The sequence below is a fragment of the Simochromis diagramma genome, unplaced genomic scaffold (genome assembly GCF_900408965.1).
Source record: "Simochromis diagramma unplaced genomic scaffold, fSimDia1.1 OVJJ01000293.1, whole genome shotgun sequence".
Lineage (NCBI taxonomy): Eukaryota > Metazoa > Chordata > Actinopteri > Cichliformes > Cichlidae > Simochromis > Simochromis diagramma.
In genome coordinates, this window is record NW_024386801.1 from 23479210 (window position 1) to 23502815 (window position 23606).

At 40.1% G+C, this 23606-nt stretch overlaps 1 protein-coding gene across 4 annotated transcripts in view; it reads left to right on the forward strand.

The window, feature by feature from the left end:
- ripor1 (RHO family interacting cell polarization regulator 1) overlaps positions 1–23606 on the forward strand; it is a 41772-nt gene that overhangs the window by 12429 nt on the left and 5737 nt on the right. For 3 of the 4 annotated variants that reach the window (XM_040026654.1, XM_040026653.1, XM_040026655.1), the window contains exons 2-16: positions 8823–8946; positions 9264–9416; positions 9496–9574; positions 9661–9684; positions 9834–9887; positions 10655–10804; positions 11003–11066; positions 11249–11292; positions 16338–16463; positions 17314–17462; positions 17638–17755; positions 20138–20242; positions 20619–20764; positions 20877–21498; positions 21897–22030. In XM_040026654.1, the coding sequence (XP_039882588.1) occupies positions 8849–8946; positions 9264–9416; positions 9496–9574; positions 9661–9684; positions 9834–9887; positions 10655–10804; positions 11003–11066; positions 11249–11292; positions 16338–16463; positions 17314–17462; positions 17638–17755; positions 20138–20242; positions 20619–20764; positions 20877–21498; positions 21897–22030 (2066 nt within the window). In that variant the 5' untranslated portion in view covers positions 8823–8848. Of the gene's footprint in view, positions 1–1997; positions 2309–8822; positions 8947–9263; positions 9417–9495; positions 9575–9660; positions 9685–9833; positions 9888–10654; positions 10805–11002; positions 11067–11248; positions 11293–16337; positions 16464–17313; positions 17463–17637; positions 17756–20137; positions 20243–20618; positions 20765–20876; positions 21499–21896; positions 22031–23606 lie in introns of those variants that run through there. The other variant, XM_040026652.1, reaches the window with a different exon arrangement.

The window sequence follows — 23606 nt, forward strand, 5'->3', positions numbered from 1 at the left end:
GTTAATTCTTGTTAAAGTATTGTCTTCTTGTTAATCATTATATAATGACAGCTCACTATGAAGTGGAAGGCCGCCTAAAATCAGAGTGCGGTCAGTAGATGCTGAGATGCATAGTGCACAGAGGTTTCCAACTTTCTGTAGAGTCTGTGTCTACAGACCTGCATATGTCATGTGGCATTCAGTGGGTTTCCATGGCCGAGCAGCTGTACCCAAACCTTAATCACCAAATGCAATGCAAAGACGTGTTCTCTGGACAACCCCCAAAGGTTGATTGTGTTCATCTGTACGTAGCGTTTTCAGTGGGAGAAACGTTTCGTCACTGATCCAAGTGACTTCTTCAGTCTCAGCTGACTGCAGGTTTCGCCAATCTTATAAACACTACGATGTACAATACAGTTTGCACAATGACTGAAACCAGCCCACTGAATGAACAATGGGCTGTGAGGTCAGTTCCTTGATCATTAATCTGCAAATTGTCATGACCACTGATCAACAACGATTGATCAAAGCCCATTGATTAAAGACCCTTGATCAATGGCCATGAGTACCATTCACAGAGTTGGGGAATGGCTGCAATCACAGCATTGTAAGATGGTGAAAGATGTAAAATTAGGCCCCCTCCTCGATTCAGAGATGGTCTTTCCCTTTTTCCTCCCTGTCCAGGATGTGTACATCCTCATCATTGAAAGAGTGGCCACTGGCCTGTAGGTGTAAATGGACTGCGGAGTCCTGGCTTGACGAGTTGGCTATTCTGTGTTGTGCCATCCGCTTTGCCAGGGGTCGTTTGGTTTCCCCGATGTATAAATCATGGCAATCCTCCTGGCACTTAACAGAGTACACTACATGGATGTGACGAAATGTTCCTACCACTGAAAGTGCTACGTCCAGATGTACAGGATCAACCTTTTGGTATTTACTTACCTGGATGATTGAGCTGCGTCCAGACGTTTTCTGGATAAGTTTGGCATTGACGGTCGCCATGAGAACTATACTTGTCTGACTGCATCATGCTAAGTGTAAAGTTTGGTGTAGGGGGGATTATGGTGTAGGGCTGTTTTGGAGCTCTTAATGCTTCAGCATACCAAGACGTTTTACACAATTTCATGCTCCCAACTTTGTGGGAACAGTTTGGGGATATCCATTTCCTGTTCCAACATGACTGTGCACAGTCCATAAAGACATGAATGAGAGAGTTTGTGCAGGCCAGTCCAGTTCTTCCACACCAAAGTCCTGATCTCAACCCGACAGAACACCTTTGGGATTGATTAATTAGAGTAGAGACTGTGAGCCAGGCCTTCTTGTCCAACATCAGTGTCTGACCTCACAGAAGTGTTTATGGAAGACTGGCCATAAATTCCAATAAAGACAATCCAAAACTGTGGAAAGCTTTCCAAGAAGAGTTGAGGCTGTTATAGCTGCAAAAAGTGGGCCGAAAAAATTAACTGAAATAAAACTGAAAGTGATTTAAAAACAAAGAAATCTAATGTAAAATAAAAAATGTTACACTAACTCTGCTGACCAGCTTTTTGGAGCACATTAGTTAACACAAGATTAAAGATGGTAAATGGCCTGTATTTGTATAGCGCTTTACTGGTCCCTAAGAACCCCAAAGCGCTTTACACATCCAGTCATCCACCCATTCACACACACATTCACACACTGGATTAGAGATTAAAGATGAGACTTTCTCATTTTAATCAACTTGAAGATATTATTTTAAGCAACAATTTCACTATGAATGGCAAAAGTGAATATGTTGACACATTCACCATGCAATATAGTATTTTTCCAATGAAGTTCACAAGGCTGAAGTAACAGGTTTTTACTTTGTTTCTAGAATATTTTCAAATATTTGAAATGCAATTTATTAAAAGGGCAAAAATGTGCTGACTATTGAAGAGAAACATGTCCAGCAGGGAGAAGGAGGGGCAGGAAACACTGATGTCAGCACGGATGAAGTGAAGGGAGGACTGCTTTGCTTTTTCCTGTTTTGTCCCCACTTCTCCTCCCCCTCCTCTTATCACTGAAGTGGAGATGGAAAGAACGGGGATCAGAGCGCGGACGAAGGATTAACAACTGAGTGAAAATGGGGAAAGATAAAGGCAAACAGACTGACACAGTGTGAACGAGAAAGTGAGGGGAAACGGATACCAAAACGAGTGAAGGCGTTGAATAGATTTAAAAAAATATACCACAGAAGAAGCCACAAAGATAGAGGGCTGAATAGCTGTTTCTGGAGTTGGGTGGACCCTTTACGAGAAAGTGTCGACATCAACCACCGCAGCTACCATGTACAGTGGATATGGAGGTATGGACAAGTGTAATGCCCTCACAGAGACTAGCTTATCTCTCTAATCATTAACTGCTTATGTTTGTCAGAATGAATTCCCAGTTGCACGTTAACAGGCCTGTAACTTATTAGGTGATGGCCAGAGAATTTGACCCCAAAATACCAAATTTAAGTTATTTTTATAGTTCATATTTTTCAAGTCTGTCTACTAACAGTGCTTGCAGTTATGTATGTGCAAAACAATGAAACTTGTGATTTCCTTCCTCAGTTACAGAGGACAAATTCCACAGTACTCTTTAAAAAATTTCCACTAAAGTTAAATAGACTTCGTCAGAGTTTATCGATTCAGGTGTGGCTACAAGGGAGTCGAGTACAAACTTTTCTGTGTTGATGTGTCTCTGCCGATGTAGTTTGGAAGAACATTATTGCATTTGTTTAACACAGGCTGATCCTCAGTTGAGCTTCAGATACACTTTTTTTTTTTTTTTTTATTAAACATATTTTTGTACATGATGAGGGCCCGCTCTCCTGTTTGAATAACTGATGAAGACATCGGCATTGCTTGTAAACATATTTGAAACATACAAGAGCACATCTGACCTTTTTTTTTACATATTGTCAATTTACAACTTTTTCATTTTAAAGTTTGTTTTTATTGTTATTGTTCATAATGTCTCCTTTTCTCATCAGTGATGAGACTTGATAGTGTGTAACAATGATAAGACTGTTACTCAAGTTTGAGGTGTGTTTTGTTTCTGTTATCAGTTTTTCATAGTGACTCGCGGAACATAGTTATGTTATGTTCCTGGTATGTTGTGGGCAGTACATATTAAAAATAGTTTAAGGTAGGACAAGAGAACTTTGCCTCTGATGTGGTGGGTTTTTTTTTTTTTGTTTTGTTTTGTTTGTTTTTTTTGTCTAATAGTCCCCTCTACTTGGATGTATCATCTTATATCCTAAGTGTCCTGCTTTTATTAATAAACAGAGTTCTGTCTTAATTTTTATGTGACTTATTTCAGACCTTCTGTTTGAAGCTAGATTCCAGGTAAAAGTGTTGTCATATTAATTTAAGACTGATATTTATTTTCAGACTTTGTTTGGATTGAGGTAAAATGATGGTCGGTGTTTAATCCTTTCACAAAGTGAATCACATGTTGGAAGGCAAACTTCTTTAATCTGCAACAAGTTTCTGCTCAGTTTTGTTGGTCACCATAGTGGCAAGTCACATGACAATTGTGTAGTCTTAATGGTTACGTAAGTTGTTTAATGCTAACGGGGGTTCTGATCTTTGCTAACCTTGGTTTTAACCCATTTTTGCAATACATGAAAAGTAAATTCAGAAGGAATTCCATTTAAGGATTATGTGTGTATTAGCAGCACTGGTTTGGTGAAAATCCTACTTGTAAAGAGGCCTTGACTATGGAAGGTATAGGTAGTGTTTGAATTCTTCTTTATGAGATTTCTATGTTTATCTTCAGGATAAACATCAGTCACTACTTTTAACATTGTTGATATCCGTTTCTGTTTGAGCTATGACCACATCTGTTTTAATGAGATTATGAAAAGGATCAAGGTAAGATTTGTTTCAACCGAGAAGTCTCACTATATGAATGAGAAGCATAAAAAATCTTTTTCTTTTTCACTTTGTCCTTTTTGTTATCAGGCCTTCAGTTCATTGTCTCAAACGGGTTCTTTTTCTTTCCTGGAAACAAGCGAACATGGCTGCACTGTAAATGTGTTGGGTTATTCCTGTGACTCAGTAAATCCAGAAACTGCACTAGTCTTTTCCTGACCCTGCCCTTGCAGGATGTACAACACCCCCACCCCCTCCAGTTTCCTTCTCATACAGACAGTAATGTGAGGAAGGAATAGATTTAGCCATGAAAGAAAAATATATGAAGAGTGCACAGGGTGTGGGAGAAGAAACTATGAAATGGTAATGTTGCAAATAGAAGAAACTAGGTTACAATAGAAGGCATCAAGTCATTGCTGGAAATGGAGAGCAATGCTTTCCTCATCTCATAGTCAAGCAAAACTGATGTGATTATATTTATAAAAACATGTCAGTTTATTTCTTATTTATCTAATCATTAGGAATTTTAAAAGTTACAGTTCTTTCTTTCAGGTGTTTGTTTTGCTTGATAACTGGCAGAGTCTGGGGGCAGAGACAGAGGAGCAAGCTTGACACGAGTGTTTTTCCTCCTCTCGTGTGTGTGTGTGTGTGTGTGTGTGTGTGTGTGTGTGTGTAGATTTGACATTCCTTTCATGCTGGAGATGCATGAAAGGAATGACATGACCAAGGGACCACTTTGAATAAACACAGCAATTTTTATATGTAGTGAGTCAAGAAATGTTATTCAGCAGGAAGTAAAAGATGATCAGTCAATTTTAAACACAGCATTGCTTAAGTATCCTAAATACTGTGAAAATAACATCTATCAAGCTTATTAGGCAGGTGATCCTGATATTATTGTGTTGGTCCCCTTTTGCTGCAGTATGAGCGACGCTAGCTCGTCCATTGGATCGGACCATTCTTTGCTGCTGATGTGCGTCAGTAAGCCTTGATCACCCATGACCCAGTTGCTGGTTCACCACCATTCCTTCCTTAGATCACGTTTAATAGATAGGCAACTTATTAAAACGCATGTAATCACTACATGTGTTTCGTGGACTAGAAGCACCTCAACGTGTGAAGCCACAGTTGTCACTCAGAAAAAGGTGGATTTCCTATTCCAGTTTGGGAACTGGTGCCCCAGGTGGAGGAATCCAAGTATTGGGGGTTTTGTTTAAGAGTAAGGGGAGAGAGGAGTGGTCACTGACATTGACAGTGATGCGAATGTTGTACCAGTCTGATATATCGTGCTCGAAATAAAGATCACTACACTGGGACTGTATGATTATGGCCAAAATAATTATGATGATTATTTTGAACAGGATTGAAATCATGATTACTTTTTATGATTACTCATTTATTTTTATTTTTATTTGTAAGTGTCAAAAATGGTTTTGTTGGCTGATCCTCTATGGCAGACAAGTTGTTCACCTTCGGCTGTACCAGACATCTGAATTATGCTCTGTATCTGTCCTTTAACATGGTGTTACACGTCCAGACTAGTCCCGTAAACCTAAAGCTGCATGGTACGGGGAAGAGCAGTGATTGGCACATACAGTCATGTGGTCAGACACTGACTTGGTGAACATTTGATTTGCATTTGGTTTTACTTTGCATTCTAATGGCAGAGCATGCATTTTCAATATAATCTCAAATTATGACTCACCATTATGTAGCAGGATTGGGGACTGGTCCAGATATTACTCACTCTGTGTACATGCTTTCACTATCAGAATTTCTTTGTTTTTATCTCTACATAATAAAAAGCTCAGGGTTAGATAAGTCCCAGTTTTGGTTTAGCTTGGAGTTTCCAAGCAGTGAATAATAGTGCCCACTTAGGTGTGTGTGTGTGTGGGGGGGGGGGACATTTTTCTAGAATGGTCTGGGAGGGAGAGGTCAGACGGCATCAGACAATAGGTGTGGTGTGACAGCCTTCCATTCGCCTCTGTGGTAATCGAGTTTGAGTTTGTGGCACAGGGCCATAGCGCTAGTGTAGATTTGAAACCATGAATGGCAGAGGAGATGGTGTGACTGGAATCTTTTGTTATCATTGGCCAGGACTGCACCACTGTTTGGATCATGTAGGGAACAAACACAGTGTGAAAGACACCCTGTTTGTTAGCTGGATCTGGCCAATGTCTGAATGAGTTAGTAGTTCAACTAAAGCTGATGATTTACTGCAGTGATTTGCTTGTGTCAGTCTCATAATAAAGCTAGAGATTACTTATTGGACAAGATAGGATGTGACAGCGAGAAATGTGCCGATTACCATTGACTTGTTTGAACCTGAAATCTGACTTGGAACACCATCAAGGTTGGTTTTTCTATTTAAATTTATTGGTGTACCATTTGTTTATATAGTAATAGCTCATATGCATATAAATGCACAGAGTCTGTGGTTCTCGGGACTTTGAGTTTTCATTCCAGACATTTTTTAGATTTAAAATATAAGGTCATTCCCAAATCTCAACAATGTAAATATGATGTGGAAAGAGCACACTGTTTCTTTAGATTCATGTCTTGACGCTGATTCAATCTGCATAGCTTTTTAAATCAAGTAAAAATGATCCAGTGCTTGAATAAGGATTCAATCCCTTTTAGTGCATATACTATGTACATGTTGGTAACATTCACTCAACTAGGCTGTTGTTAACTTGTGGTTGTTTCACTTATTTTGGTTCTCAGTCTGATGCGCATGCAAATTAGAGCAATGTGTGTGAGAGTGCTGCACAAACAAAATGAAACCTCTTTAACCTGTCCCAGCTGTCATAAGGCTGAATGCAGGGTGCAACCTAGACTGAGGCCAGTCCATCACAGGGTTGCTAACCAGTGCACTACTGTGCCACCTCAGTGTAGTGGGGTCCCAAGATATGCTGGAAAAACATAGAGGGGTTATTAAACCATTAACCAGGTCCAGTTATCCTGCTTTTACTGCTCAGCTGACTTTTAGTTAGCATTACATGATGTACTCACATACTGAAAGTGTGTGTGCATATGTGCCTTTGCGCGCGTGTGTGTGTGTGTGTGTGTGTGTGTGTGTGTAAACAGCATGAAAGGCCCAGCACTTTTCCAGAAAGGGACATGGACAGCAGAACCTCATTACATTTTAAAGGAGATTCCCATTGGATAAATACATGTAATCTAACAATGTTTCACTGACTCCTTACAGAGCACTGTAACCATACAGAGCATTCAGATATTTACTGTGTAATGTAGACTTTTCACTGCTGTCAAAGCGTAATGTTATTACTTATCAGACAAAAAGAAGCAAATGTCTGAATGTGATGGAAATGGTATCACTGAGCTTTTCCACTTGGTCTGTTGGTGTGCTGTGAACTTCTGACAGGCTCAGTTTGTCTATGCCTTTATCTCTCACTCCCCCTCAGCACTCATGTTTTTGTCAGTACTTAAAACTAGGTTAAGTCAACAAAAAGTTGACCATAATGTGTGCATAAATGTGCACTTGCACATTCGCTCTCTCGCTCGGTGTGTGTGTGTGTGTGTGTGTGTGTGTGTGTGTGTGTGTGTGTGTGAATAAAAATCGGCTTGAAAATGTTCTTTTTAACCAGAAAAAATATTGGAGACCATTAGATCATTAAGGTATTCTTTTTAGTCTCAGTGATGTGGTTAAAATTGACCTTTTCTCCCCCGCCACAAGACTGTGCCCTTTGGACATGTCTTCCTTTGTTAAATTTCCTGTCAAGAGAAGGAGTTCCATCTGACTTCCTGTTGGATTGTGACATTTCCTGTGATGTGGAAGGAGGGGGTTGGTACTTGCCTTGCAAAGGCCTTTCAGCTGTTTAAAGAAACAGGATGCAGGACACTGCATAGGCCACACTAGGAAAAACTCTGCTGAAAAATTTATCAGCTGACTGTAGCCTCAGTAACACAGCACAGACTTCAAATATCAGTTCAAATGTTGTAGCAACAAAATGGATTCACCGAAAGATAAGAAGGAAGTTGGATAGAAACCTTTACAAGATTTAAGATTTATTTGTTCCCACAGCACAAAATACACAAAGATACAAAAAACTTTAATTGCATTTCTGTTAACTTTTACCCACACTGATAAATTGTGTCATTTCATGGCATTCCAATGGTAAAGTCAGAAAAGCCTAAACAATTGGGTTTGTTTTGCCTTTTAGGAAGGCAGAACCATTCATGCTTCACTAGCAACACAAGCAAGCAATTTATTTATATAGGACTTTCAGACAACTCCCAGCTGAAAACAAAGTGCTGTACACTTGACATGACAAACGAAAAATCATTAATTACATTAAATTAAAAATAAAAATCAGCACATTAGATAAAATGAAAGAAGTAAAATCATAACTGCAACACAATACTTTGTGTTTGTAGTTTGTATTTAAAAACACTGCTGCAGCCTGGTCAGTGTTCTGTTTGTGACTTATTTAGTAGGGCGCAAATACACAATAGTGGCAGCAAAGTTTATGTTTTACACTTTTCCTACAGTTTAGATTCAGTTTAGATGCCTGCAGTTTACGGTTTAGATTCCTACATCTTGCTTGTTAACCTTGGGTTGGTGGGGCTGCTCTGACTTCCTGGGTTGGGAATCCTAGTTGTGGTAGTGTCACAGATGAAGATTCCAACTTGATCTAGACCTTATGTTGTGGGCCTATTGCTGGCCTGAGTCGAGACCTTTGAATCTTGTTGCTCATCTGGGTTGATTGATGCAAGTTTATATTAAACATGTTTTCAGTCAGCACATCTGAGATGGCCGCTGCAGAAAGCAAAGAGCACACATTTGGACAAAATGTTTTCCTGTTCTTGATTCGAGCAACCATTGCAACAATTTTGGTGGTTTGAACTCAGTGTTTGCTTTGGTTTTCATTTTTAAAAGTAGCAGTTTAGTTGTGCTGTGTTGTCAGCAGTGTGCTTTTCTTCCTCTGCTCTAAACAGGGACTCCGTCCCGAACTCTGTCGACGATGTCTCTGTCCATTCGCCCAGTCAGACGCCTTACCTCCAGATCCATCACTAGGAGCCAGAGCTTTACTGGAGTCAATACCCACGACAAACCTTACCGGTATACACATGCATGCATACATACACACACAAAAATCCCTCCTAACCATGTGTTTTTTCTAGTGTAAAACGGCTTGTTTACGTACTATCTTGTACTTATGTGTAATAACTTGTCATAAGGACAGGTGTCTCTTTAATGTGATATATTGATGGTCTGTGACATGCTAAAGTTTCAGTCATCAATTTGATTGATCATCAGTGTTTGTATATGAGCCGTGAGCTGTACAACGCCCAGGTCTGGTCTTGAGGGATGTTATGGCGATCTCATAACTTTAGGTCAGGACTTCTAATAATGACTTGGTGTTTGTGGTGCTGCAGGAACCTTGTGGTGTTCAGCACTCCTGGTCTCAGCAGGAAGCCCAGCAGAGCAAGCAGATTGTTTACTATGTCGATCAAGGCCAACCCCCCACCGAAGGTTCCTCAACCAGAGCGACTGGATGAAGTGTATGAAGCACTGAAGAAAGGCCTTCAGTGAGTATACACTCAACAAATGCATTTCAGAGAGAGAGAGAGAGAGAGCGATTAAGAGTGTGTGTGTCTGTGTTCTCAGGTCTTACCTGCAGGTTCATCAGATGGACTTGGACACACTTACCAGACAGATAAAAGAATCAAAGAGGAACTCTAGACTGGTATGTTGTTACTTTTGGCCCAGCATAAGAATAGATAAAGTGATATAGTTTCAGTTGCTGATGACTTGATATTTTCTGCCTTGCAGGGTTTCCTGTATGAGCTGGACAAGGTGAGCTTCTTTGAATCCTTCAGACAAGCACATATTAGAAATAAGTCAATTTTAATATTACCATTCTTGTTTTAAAATCCTGTGAAAGCTTAGTTATAAATGGAACAAATGCAACGAATAAATGTGACTTTCTAATTTCCTTTAATCAGCAAGTAAAGGTGACTGAGAGGTACATTAGAAAACTGGAGTTTCACCTCAGCAAGGTAAGACCAGCGTGATTTCCTGACATGTAAGAGTATAGTTGTGAGATGACTTTTTGTATGACTTGCTAATTACATTGCTCTTTGTGCACAGGATGAACAGATGCTGAAAAACAGTTTGATAGAACATATTTTCTACAGCTGTCGTGGCTGTGTTTCTGTTATGATCCTGCATTTGTCATTTTTAAATTCGCATTGTTCATTAGTGTATACTTGATATTGTAACAAACTAGTGATCAGTATACATACATCAATATATTTTTACTTTGTTATTATGGAGTACTTTTTTTGGAATTTGACATGAAAAATGAAGTGAAGCAATTTTGAACTAAGGCTGTACGTGTCAAAATGTAGAACAAGTAGAGCGCTGTGGCTTTGGGATACAGTCTTTTGCTTGTATACGTGTCATTGTGCACAAACAAAAGACTGTAGGGTGGTGGTAACTAACTTTCTAGTGGCCACTGTCTGGATTACTAGTTGGATGATGAGGTTGTTTTTAATGGTGCTTCACCTTCACCGGTGCTTCATTCAAAATAATATAAAGTGGACTAAAATGACCAGCTGCAATGTTAGTACATTTTTACCAACTCAACGTGAAACATTTATTTATTTTGCTGTAGTTACTACACAGAGCTTGTATTAAGCTGTGATGTTTAAGCACACAGCTCCCTGTCACTGCTGGACAACCTTACTGTCTAGAACAAGACTGGCTTTGTCTTAAATTCTACTCTCAAGTGAAGTTGCTGTGAGCTTTTCCTCTCTACTCTCAGATTGAGGAGTTTTATGAGTCCTACTGCATGCAGAGGAGACTCAGGGATGGAGCCAACAAGATGGTGAAAGCGTACACCGCTTCCTCAGGAAGTAAGGAGGCCAAGGAGAGTTTAGCAGAAGCCAGTAAAGGATACAAGGAGTACACAGAGGTAACAAAAAAAAAAAAAAATACAAAGGCATGCAGTGGAAAAATGTTTTAGGTTAAACTGAGAAAATTGCTAAATGTCTACTTATTCTTGTAGAAGAAAGGAGCCATTGCACGAGCAAGTAGTAATAGGGAGTAGCGCTGTAAGTAAGACTGTACAGAAAAGACTGCCTGAAGGTCTCCATCTTTTCATTCTCTTTAGAACATGTGTGTGTTGGAGAATGACTTTGAGAACCAGCTGGGGAAGTTCCACATAAAGATGAAGGGTAAGAAGTAGAGATCATGTGGTGATATGACTACACAAAATCTTAAATAGAGATATCAACTCAATATGACATACGTTATGTGTGTGTCCCTTCTGATATGACCCTTAATTAATTGCAATTTTTGGGGTGGTTTCGCAGTTTGACAAAATGCTAAGTCTGTTTCCACTTGTTCTTTCTTTTAGGTCTGGCAGGATTTGCTAGATTGTGTGCTGGTGACCAATATGAGGTTTGTCTCACCCGCCAAACCCTCCATTTTTCACTCTGAATTCATGGCAACAATATAAATATGATTAAAACGCTAAGAATATGGATGTCATGTTACCAGATATTTAGGCTGTGGTATTATCTTGTGACGACACCAGAATCAATGACTGTATCTTTCAGTACCAAAATTCTGATAGTATGTTGTCACCTGAAAAATCAGCATTAAGATATAAGAAGGCAATAATTTGGATGTTGAATTGAAACTCACTCACTTTGAATTCTTTGAACAGATCTGGATGTTGCTCTTTTATGCATTTTGCTAAATAGGACAGGATTTCCTCCCTTGTTCTGAAAAGCGCAAGGCATCATTTGTATTACATTTTGTGAATCTATTATCTACCATTGGTCATCCAGAAGAGACTTGAAGAGATTTTGGCAAACTGTCAGGTGACTCAGGTGGGGAAAGCAGTGCGCCACTTGGGTGGAGCACTGCTGACCACAAGGATATTGTCGGGAGGTGGAAGGAATAGTTCAAGGACCTTCTTAATCCTGCTCATGTCTTCCATAGAGGAAGCAGAGTCTGGGGACGACAAGGATGATTCATCCATCACTTTGGGTGAGGTCACTGATTTAGTTAAACAACTCCTTGGTGGAAGGGCCCCTGGGGGTGGATTAGGTTTGCACCAAGTTCATGAAAGCTCTGGATGTTGTAGGGCTCTCTTGGTTGACATGCTTCTCCAATGTTGCATCGAGATCAAGGCCAGTACCTCTGGATTGGCAGACCAGGGTGGTGGTTCCCATCTTTAAGAAGGGGGACCGGAGAGTGTGCTTAAACTATTGGGATCACACATAGCCGGATATATGTTGGACTCATTCACGGTGAGCGTTGGACTCTGCCAGGGCTGCCCTTTGTCACCAATTCTGTCCAGAATTTTTCTGGACAGAATTTCTAGGCATAGCCAAGTGCCGGAAGGCTTCTACTGGAGCGATCTTAGGCTACGTTCACACTGCAGGTCTTAATGCTCAATTCCGATTTTTTTTTTTTTTTTTTTATCAAATCCGATTATTATTATTTTTACTTATTTTTTTTGGTCTGGTTGTTCATACTACAAATAAAATGTGACAGCAAACGTACCCTCAAAGCGGCCCACATGTGCAAAAGAAGACATCACACACAACGCACTCTGTTTAGACCCAGACCCAACAGTACTGTTTGACTGATGGCCGTTAATATAAAGACTTGTTTCGAACTTTACGTTTCCCAATTTTGTTATAAAGTTATTTTGTTATTTACATATGACCTAATGATTATCCTTATTGCCTTTTTTTTTTTTTTTTTTTTTTTTTTTTTTTAGAGGAGCGGTGCTTCAAAGGATAGCTGCAGATTCTGACAGAAATCTGCAGCTTATACAGTACAAATAAAATGTTCACATTCCTCCAACGTTGTCTTCCAAACAGTTTCACCTGATGGCCAGGAAGCGTTCACAGTGTCTTCTCGGGCGCTTCTCCGGTGCTGATAATTGGCGTCTGTCTTGTGTCAGTGACGTAAAAGTCGGATTTAAAGCGACATGACCGTTCAAACAGCAGTCGCTTTCTGAAACATCAGATATGTATCCGATTCAGTACCACATACGTCAGTGACCTAGTTCAGATTGAAAATATCACATTTGTGCTGTTCAAACTGTCATACTATGATTGGATATGGGTCGCATAGGGTCAGAAAAGTCGGATTTGGTGCGCTTTCGCCTGCAATGTGAACGTAGCCTTAGAATCTCATCTCTGCTTTTCACAGATGATGTGGCTCTGTTGGCTTCATCATCACACTGGAGCGATTCACAGCCGAGTGTGAAGCAGTGGAAATGAGAACCAGTACCTCCAAATCTGAGCCCATGGTCCTCAGCCGGAAAAGGGTGAAGTGCCCACTCCTGGTCAGGGTCGAGTTACTGCTTCACTTAGGGTAGTATCTCGGGTTTTGTTCAGAGTGAGGGCAGGGTTGAGATCAACAGACGGATTGGTTCTGTGGATGCAGTCATGCGATCGCTGTACCAGTCTGTCGTGGTGAAGAGAGAGCTGAGTGCAAAAGTGATGCCCTCACCGGTCGATCTACATTTTTACCCTCCTCATCCATCGTGACGAACTTCGGGCAGTGACTGAAAGAACAGGATCGGCTTCTTTAGGTGGCAGAAATTGGCTTTCTCCGAAGGGTGGCTGGCCTCTGCTTTAGAGATGGGAGTTCGGCCATCCAGGAGGGGCTCAGAGTAGAGCTGCTACTCCTCCACATCAAAAGGAGCCAGTTAAGGTGGTTCGGCCATCTGACAAGGAGGCCTCCTGGGTGAGATGTTCCAGGCATGTCCCACTGGGAAGAGGCCCCGGGGAAGACCCAGGTGACCCTGGAGAGATTTCTTTCAGCTGAAGGAGGTGGCCGTGGTTTCTCTGCTTAAGCTGCTGCCCCCTGACAGGCCCCGGATAAGCAGAAGAAAATGGACAACTGGTCATCCACCTCAGAATATCAACTTTCCTATCAAGGGGCAATGCTGTTGTAGCAGCTACACTAGTCGCCATCTTCCACCTGTGGTTTTTCTTCTGCTTGTGGCGTCCTTCTCCTTCATCATTATGTAATGATTAGAGCCCAACCAGCATACAGTGCTTGGAAAAAGTATTTGCCCCCCCCCCCCCCCCCCTTTTTTTTTTCTCTCATATTTGTGACTCTTCACACTAATTGTTTCAAATTTATAAATGGAAAGGTTCTTCCAAAGCACTTTTCTGAGCTCTCAGAGCTTTCCATACAACATGCCTCATTTATCCATTCACATCCATCCATAGAAACACAATTGAAAAAATAAAAAAAATGTAATGTTAGACAAAGGTAATCTGAAATAATACAAAGTGGAGTTTTTAAATGTTCATTTCATTTAATAAAGGAAATAATCAAAGTCTACCTGCCCTGTGTGAAAAAGTTAAAGCCCCCTCATTAAATCATGAATTGACTGTGATTAACCACATTATTTGCGAAGCTGAGTTCAATTTCACTAGCCCCACACCCAGGCCTTACTCCTGCCAGACCCGATAAATCAAGAAATCACTTAAATATAACCTGTTTGACAAAGTGAAGCAGGTCTGAAGATCTCAAAAAGCAACAACTCATGCCATATTCTAAAGAAACACCAGATAAACAAAATCACTGACATCTATAAGTCTGGAAATGGTTGCAAAGCCATTTCCAAAGGTTTTAGTAACCATAGTGAGACCAATTAACCACACATGGAAAACTTGGAACACTAGTGAACCGTTCCAGGAGCATCCGAGACCACATTAATGACTCATCCGGGAGGTCACAAAAGAACAAAGGGAAACATCTGAAAAACTGCAGGTCTCACTTGTCTCTGTTAAGGTCAGAGTTCATGATTCAACAGTAAGAAAGAAACTGGGGGAAAATGGCATCCATGGGAGAAATCAAGGAGAAAACTACTAACCAAAAAGAACACAAAGGCTCCTTTGCTCATTTGCCAAAACACAACTTAATGATTGACTTGTGGGAAAATATTCTGTGGACTGATGAGACAAAATGGTTTGACTCTGTTACATTTGACATAAAACTAACACATCTTTTCATGAAAATAACACTATACCAACAGTTAAACATGCTGGTGGGTCTGGGGCTGCTTTGCTGCTTCAGGACCTGGATTACTTGCTGTAATTGATGAACTATAAATTCTGCTCTCTAATAACAAATCCTGAAGGAGAATGTCTGGCTTATCAGTTCATGCCCTGAACCAAATGGCCTTAAAGTCTGGACCGATTGAGATGCTTTGACATGACCCTTAAACAGGTCATTCATGCTCAGAAGCCCTCCAATGTGGCTGAGTCAAAACTGTTCTGCAAAGAAGAGTGGGTCAAAGTTCCTCCATGGTGATGCGAAAGACTCATTGCCAGTTACTAACACTTGTCTGTAACACATGTTATATGTAGTCATTTTTTCTCGTTACTAAGTTTTTGAGTCCTTTTTAAAATAATATTGCTACTTATTGTTGCCACCCTGCTGGGCAGGCGATGTCCTCTGGTGCATCAGCATGATAGACTGCATAGAGTGCACAAATGACAGAATGAAATCTGCTGTATGAATGGGTCATTGTGGCTTGTATTGTAAAGGTGTGTTAAGTATTCACTAAGCAATATTAGTATTTATACAGCAAATTGCTATATAAATAGTAAACCATTTAGATTTATCGCGGTTTTGAGAAGGGTTTGTCCAGTGCCTGGACTTAGCTGTTCCCTGTGGAGTTATCTCTAAGTGTACACAGCAGCAGGTCCTGTGTGATTGTGTGTATGATCAGTTATGAAATTAGAGGGATACTTTCTTAGTAACTTAACCTAGTGAGAAAAATTCTCACCAGTGGTGAATGTTTGAAGGCATTTTGTTTTCTGTACTGCCCACAAGTCTGTCTGTCCCATTCTCATAATCATGATATCCGAGGAACACACTGAGGGAATTTATTCAAATGTAGTTCGAATCAGGTGATTAGAATATTTTGGTGAAGCCTTACAGTGACCTTAAAAATGAGGGTTTTTTTTGTTTTTTTTGTTTTTTGTCCACAATTCGTTGCAATTAATGTCAAAATTTGTACAAATGATGAAAAATAAAATTTTACATTCAAAAGGTTAAGAGTCCAAATACACTGCAAGTTGTCTGGTTGGTGAAGGCATACAGTTGTGACGTGACAATTCTAACTTTACAGTGTTCATCGTATTTTGTTAACATTAGTTAAATTTCTTTAACAGTGTCGTGGGTTTTTTGTTTTTGTAAAAGTGGCCTCATCACTTGCACATTCATGCTCTAGCCATTGACATTTATAGCTATGTAGTTAAGGTGTGAGTTGTCAATTCTTTTCAACCCTGTCAGATTAATCTGAGCTTGATGAAAATCATCACATGATAATATAAACTGCTCAAACTATCAATAATTTTGAAGTAGTCAACTGGATTTTCCGTATTTTAAAATTAATTTATTATTCATCTACTTGTATAACCCTGCGTTTGTGTTTGTTTTTGCATATGTGTATGTTTCAGATCTTTATGAAGTATGGTCGGCAGCGGTGGAAGCTCCGGGGCAGAATAGAGATAAATGCTAAACAAGTGTGGGACAGTGAAGAGATTGTATTTCAGCCACTCATCAACGAGTTCCTGTCTGTGAAGGTCTGTCACTCAGTGTGGGGGGTTTTTTTTGTTTGTTTTTTTTCTCTCCCCTTTAAATTTGTAATTTTATTGATACTCAGTTCTGGTTTGGGTCATTGACTGCTTCATCTTATGTAAAAAGTCATAAAAAATAATGCATCTAAAAAATAAATAAAAAAAAAAAAACCCGAGGGGTGGGTGGGTGTGTGTGTGGGTGGGTGTGTGTATATTTTGTTACATTTTCTTCAAAACTGAAAAAATCACTTATTACATAAATTTTACTTTCTTGTATTTGTTACATGTAAAGCAAAATGTTTTAGGCTTTTTTTGTTTACATTTTGACCAATTATAGTTGTAGTTAATGAAAATCAAAAATGCAACATCTAAAATTTTTAGATTATTTCCTAAGACCAATCAGCAAGTCCTTTTTTTTTTTTTTTTTTTTTTAAATCATCATTTGATCATTTCAAAATGAAATGTACTAATTTCAGAAACTGGATCTTTAATTTTCATGAGCTTTAAGTCATAGTTATCAAAATGTAAACACAAAAAGCTTGAAATATTTCAATATACAATGTATGAAAGTTTACCTTTTTGAATTCAGTTATCAAAGAATAATACTTTAATATCCTCTGGAACTTCATATTGTCCATTATTATTGGTGAATGTGAGTTTTTTTTACCCCTCAGCCATAAAAGACACTGTGTGATCCTATTGTGTTATTAATAATATCTTTTCCCAATGACATCAGCACCTTGACAAACTTGACAGTGTACTATTTTCAGCCTGGATGATTGAAACGGACTTGTTGAAGGCAAAAAAAAAAAAAAAGATGGTATAATGATCAGACAACATTTCTCTGGTTTCCTAGGTGACAGAGCTAAAGAGCTTAGCCAATCACGTGGTGGTGGGAAGTGTTTCCTGTGAAACAAAGGATCTATTTGCTGCGCTGCCCCAGATGGTTGCTGTGGATATTAATGACCTTGGGACTATTAAGCTAAGCCTTGAGGTGACCTGGAAGTAAGTTTTGTCAGTCATCTTGTGAGTGTACGAAATCATACTGAGCTTCATGAGTGCTGTAGTGTTTGTTCATTTAAAGGTATCATTAACAGAGCATAATGTAAATATTATTTGATGTTTATTGAATTTATCTTTTCTCTCTTTCCCATCCTTTATTCCTTTTCACCTCTCTCAGTCCGTTTGATAAAGATGACCAGGGATCGGTTGCAAGCACTGTCAACAAACCACCAAGCATCAATAAGCGAATCTCAGCCATTTTTGACCAGACTCCACCTGACACACCACCTTTACGTGTGAGTTTAGCATTCGCTTTAGACTATTAGTTCTTTGAAAGGCTTCAGTCTAACCCTAGAACAATATGTGTAAAGTTGCTGATTGCTCGTACTTACTACCCATATATTAATGTGTATTATCTTGGCATTCATATACAGATAGTTGGAAAACTAACAAAGACTGTTGGTTTTAGCAGGAGGAATAGGCCCACTCGCAACAGAAAATAGCTGAAAGGGAAGCTTTACTCTCTGTAAAGTGCTAGAAAACAAAACACAGGAAGTCAAACAAGGCAGAAATTCATTCACAGAGAAAACCAACAAGGAAGAGCCGATAGGAAAATTATTTTTAAACAGGAAGTAAATGAAGGCTTGACACTTTGTATGAAAAAACAAACTCACAGGGAAAAATGGGAAATATTCAGTCTGTAAACACAGATGTGTGTGATGAGCTATGTGAACACAACACTGACAGAAAAATGGAGGAAAAGAGAACTAAATGTGGAAGCAGCACTAACAGGAGAAAGACGGATTGATGAAATGGAAAATGACAAAAACTATAAACATAACATCTAAATTCTAAAGGATAATACCTTTAGGAATAAGGAAAAAACTCCCAAACACATGCTAAGCAAGAACACTTATCAGTGTGCTCAGGCCTCTACATTGAGGAAACCAAATTGCCACTCCTTTCGAAGCATGGCACAGCATAGAAGAGCCACCTCAACAAGACTCAGGTGTGCATCTTTATCCGTGTCCACTATGAACAACCATGAGGGGGTGGCGTCCAACACCAACTGTCAGTCACCTACAACATAGTTTTGAGATCCCTTCCCAGTCCTTCAAACCCCACTCGTGTCTTACGTCTGGTGACCTTAATAGGTCACATGATAGCATGGGACAAGGTCTCACAGTGGTTTCACCCAAAACCTCTGGTGGTCATGATCCACGCCTTTTTTTTTTTTTTTTTTTTCCCCCCCACACCTTGGCTCATGTGATGATGCACGTGATTAAACACCCACTAGGTTTTAAATTCCTGGGATTCTCCACCTCCACCAATCAGATAAAAACAGCCTTTTCCAGAGGGGGAGGAGAGAGAGGAGTCAAACACAGCTTTAAAAAAAACAAAAAAAACAAAGCACAATGTTTTTTTTAAAAAATAAAATAAAATAAATAACCGATTAAATCTATTCTATAGATTTAATCCACCAAATAAAATTAGGAATCTGTAAATGAGAACATTGAGAGTTTTAAAGGACATTAGAGTTTAGCCAGCAGCCCTCAGTATCTAACTGCTCCAATGCCCTTTGTTCCACCTGCTGCCACTTTGATGTCCAGTCTCTGCCTCGGAATCTGACACGGCGGCAGCACTGGCCACTGCTGGACATCTTCAGAGGCACTCTTAGCCAGAGCTGCTCCTGTAGTGACAACTCACCAACAAGGCAGTCCACTGCAGTAAGTCGTGATGAAGTAGACCTCGTGGAGTAGAAACACAGGACCTTCTGGTATATTGATACTTTGGTGTAGAGTAAGCACTAGAATCATAGTCTCCATTTGTGTGCTTATGGCTTCATGGAGCCATGACAGATGTGTGCAAGGTTTCCTCATGCATCTCCATGGCTCTCTAATTATAATATTTAGACCCCCACCCTCCAACAGAGCTGACTACTGTTAGCCATCATCAGTGCCAGTTTATGATGATGACTTTTAGACTTATAACTCCTTCTAGCCATTTCACACAAGCACTGAAGCCTTTAGCTTTTTACCTCATCAGTATATTTGTCACCCTGCCAGGTAAAGATCAGAGGTCACCTTTTCTGAAAATCTTGCAATAACTCGAGAATGAAGTCTCCTTATATTTTCAAATCGATACCATAGATATATCTACTAAAAGCAGACTCATCTCAGATGAGTTTGAATCTCATTGTCCTTGACCTCAAGGTCAGAAGTTAGACGACAAGGTGACATAGGATTTTGAAATTGAAACGAAGGGTGGATCTACGAGGAGGCTGAGGGGTAGCACTGGCCAGTATTTTCTTGAATATTACACGATAGTTGCGTAACTCAAAGTTATTCTCTTTATAAATAAATGCTACAGTGTTACAGAGCTAGACTAAGGATGTTGTACTATACTGATATTAAAAATGGCAAGCAAATAGAAAAAAGTTCCCATACAGTCACCTCTGAACCTTTGGTTAAAGGGATAACATGCTGACTCTCATGTCTTGCCTTCACCTTACTTTTCACTTTAAATATGTGAGTAAAGGAAGTGTGTCGCTTTTGCTCAAATAATGTACAACCAGGTGCAGTGACTGCTCAGTTTCCTGCCAGCTTGTTGTAAAAGGTCTCCATTTTCCCCCCTTTTTTTTGCAGTCAAGCCTTTTAAAATGTGCTGATCTCTTTTAGAACGTGATCCGCCTACAGGGAGAGTTGGAGAATGGACCAGCATGGTCTAATTCTTCAGAATCTTCTGATGATTCAACCAGCCCACAGCTGCCTGCACATCCAAAGGTAACACACAACAGATATGGAACTCTCATCTATGACATGATAATATTAAGGATTCAATCTGTATCTCTTCCTCAGATTCAGAGGGGCTACAGCTGTTTGAACATGACACAGTAACAAAAGTATTATGAATACAAGATAAACTTTGATATGTATTATGTTTATAGTATGTACAGCAGATCATGTGCATGTGTACAGTCTTGTAAAAACTAAGTACATTGCATGATTCAGTAGCTTGAGGAGCCGCCGGTACCATGCACAATTGGTTTCTTTAACGAGCCTCAGTCCTCACTCGGTCTACTCTTTATCCTGGTCTGGTTTGCTTACTTTACTGTGTTTACTACTTTAACTCTGTGACTCAGCGTGTCTCTCTTTCCAGGCAGTAGTGGTGACACCAGACATCCAGCCAGTTGGACAAAGGAGTTCCCTCCTTCAGCCTGATGTTTCTTCTTGCTCCGGAAACTGGCCTTCCTCAGCTCAAAAGGAAGGTATCATCCTACCAAAACAACCAGCGGAGAGCAACAGGTAGATTTAAAAAAAATGTTAATGTTTTGTTTGCACATGAGAACAAAGATGAAATAACATTCTTATTCTATGGTGAGCTCTATCAACATCTGATATATGAACTATTTTGCAGGCATGAGGAAAAGGGGACAGTCACTGTGATAACAAAGCCTGACGGTGAGGAAGAAGCTGTGGGGAAACACTCCTCTATGGCACCAGTGGATGTGCCGATAATAACCAGCAGTAACTCTACATTGTACTTACGCTCTCTGAGTCACATTAGTGAAAACAGTGCTGATGGGGTTGTGGTGCCTGTCAGTGAATCGGGGGACGTGATGTCTCTGGTCTCTGGAATCTCAATCAATGACATTGAAATGGAGGTGGCCAGCAGAACTCCTGAGTCACCCACTTCTGCTGACACTGACACAGCTGTTGATGTCACTGATCCCCACCCAGTCAGGAAGCAACACAATACATCCACCTCTGTGGATACATCGGCCCCTCTGAGAGCAGGAGCAGACTCTAATGTTGTAGAAAGTGGGGATATGACATATCTAGCTCTGCGGGTGCCAGTGGAGGAGGATATCACAGCTTCAAGTTCCAACTGCCTGTCTGCTAAGGGCGATGGTCCAGTGGACAGTGGACTAGAGGATGCCTTGGTAGCTGTACTTTCCTCTATAGATGATTATAGAGGACCGTTTTCTGAGCTACAACTACTGGAACAAGAGCTGAAACTTCTGCAGGTTACACTGAAGGTGAGAGTAAAGCATAGTGAGAAACAAGAAAACAGGTTAGTAAAGTACAAAAAACTGCCTTAAGCTAAAAGTACTTTTTACAAATCCCCAAGTTTAATTTTCCCTTTTTGAACATTAAGTGGCAATGATTGTATGTATTTATAAATGTTAGCACAGCTTTCCCGTGCCATTAATATCGAAATATTATTACTGCAAATATTAGTTGTGCAATTACTATATAAGTTTCAGTGGTTACAGTATCTGGTATGCCTCCCTTGTCTTTACAGACAGCATACATTTGAACTGAATGATTACATGCTGTTCCAACATTATGTGACTATGATTCAAAGAACTCCTGAAAAAACAATAAACTGAAGTGACTGCGTACAGCCTGACTATGGCTTTGTTTGTGAGTGCAGGGTGGGAGGCACAGCCGGTCACCCAGTGTAGTCAGCCTCACAGTGGAAACAGCTCTTGGCAGCTTTGACTTCCTGAATGGATCAGACTGGGAGGAGGAAGAAGAGGATGGTGATAAGAGGAGTAGACATGGCAGGTCAGTGCTGACAAATGAACTGAAAACCAACCATACAAGCCTTTGCACACTTCAGTGTAACGACACAGTGAGACATACAGTCTTAATCAGTAAGCAAAGAAAGTATGATCTGAAGGTCATTAAACCTGAATCACAGTAATACCAGACACTGTAAATATGCCTACTTCATTTAACATCTACAAACTCCAGTGTATTGGTGTCCTCTGGGCCATTGTACAGGGAGTGCAGAATTATTAGGCAAGTTGTATTTTTGAGGAATAATTTTATTATTGAACAACAACCATGTTCTCAATGAACCCAAAAAACTCATTAATATCAAAGCTGAATGTTTTTGGAAGTAGTTTTTAGTTTGTTTTTAGTTTTAGCTATTTTAGGGGGATATCTGTGTGTGCAGGTGACTATTACTGTGCATAATTATTAGGCAACTTAACAAAAAACAAATATATACCCATTTCAATTATTTATTTTTACCAGTGAAACCAATATAACATCTCCACATTCACAAATATACATTTCTGACATTCAAAAACAAAACAAAAACAAATCAGCGACCAATATAGCCACCTTTCTTTGCAAGGACACTCAAAAGCCTGCCATCCATGGATTCTGTCAGTGTTTTGATCTGTTCACCATCAACATTGTGTGCAGCAGCAACCACAGCCTCCCAGACACTGTTCAGAGAGGTGTACTGTTTTCCCTCCTTGTAAATCTCATATTTGATGATGGACCACAGGTTCTCAATGGGGTTCAGATCAGGTGAACAAGGTGGTCATGTCATTAGTTTTTCTTCTTTTATACCCTTTCTTGCCAGCCACGCTGTGGAGTACTTGGACGCGTGTGATGGAGCATTGTCCTGCATGAAAATCATGTTTTTCTTGAAGGATGCAGACTTCTTCCTGTACCACTGCTTGAAGAAGGTGTCTTCCAGAAACTGGCAGTAGGACTGGGAGTTGAGCTTGACTCCATCCTCAACCCGAAAAGGCCCCACAAGCTCATCTTTGATGATACCAGCCCAAACCAGTACTCCACCTCCACCTTGCTGGCGTCTGAGTCGGACTGGAGCTCTCTGCCCTTTACCAATCCAGCCACGGGCCCATCCATCTGGCCCATCAAGACTCACTCTCATTTCATCAGTCCATAAAACCTTAGAAAAACCAGTCTTGAGATATTTCTTGGCCCAGTCTTGACGTTTCAGCTTGTGTGTCTTGTTCAGTGGTGGTCGTCTTTCAGCCTTTCTTACCTTGGCCATGTCTCTGAGTATTGCACACCTTGTGCTTTTGGGCACTCCAGTGATGTTGCAGCTCTGAAATATGGCCAAACTGGTGGCAAGTGGCATCTTGGCAGCTGCACGCTTGACTTTTCTCAGTTCATGGGCAGTTATTTTGCGCCTTGGTTTTTCCACACGCTTCTTGCGACCCTGTTGACTATTTTGAATGAAACGCTTGATTGTTCGATGATCACGCTTCAGAAGCTTTGCTATTTTGAGACTGCTGCATCCCTCTGCAAGATATCTCACTATTTTTGACTTTTCTGAGCCTGTCAAGTCCTTCTTTTGACCCATTTTGCCAAAGGAAAG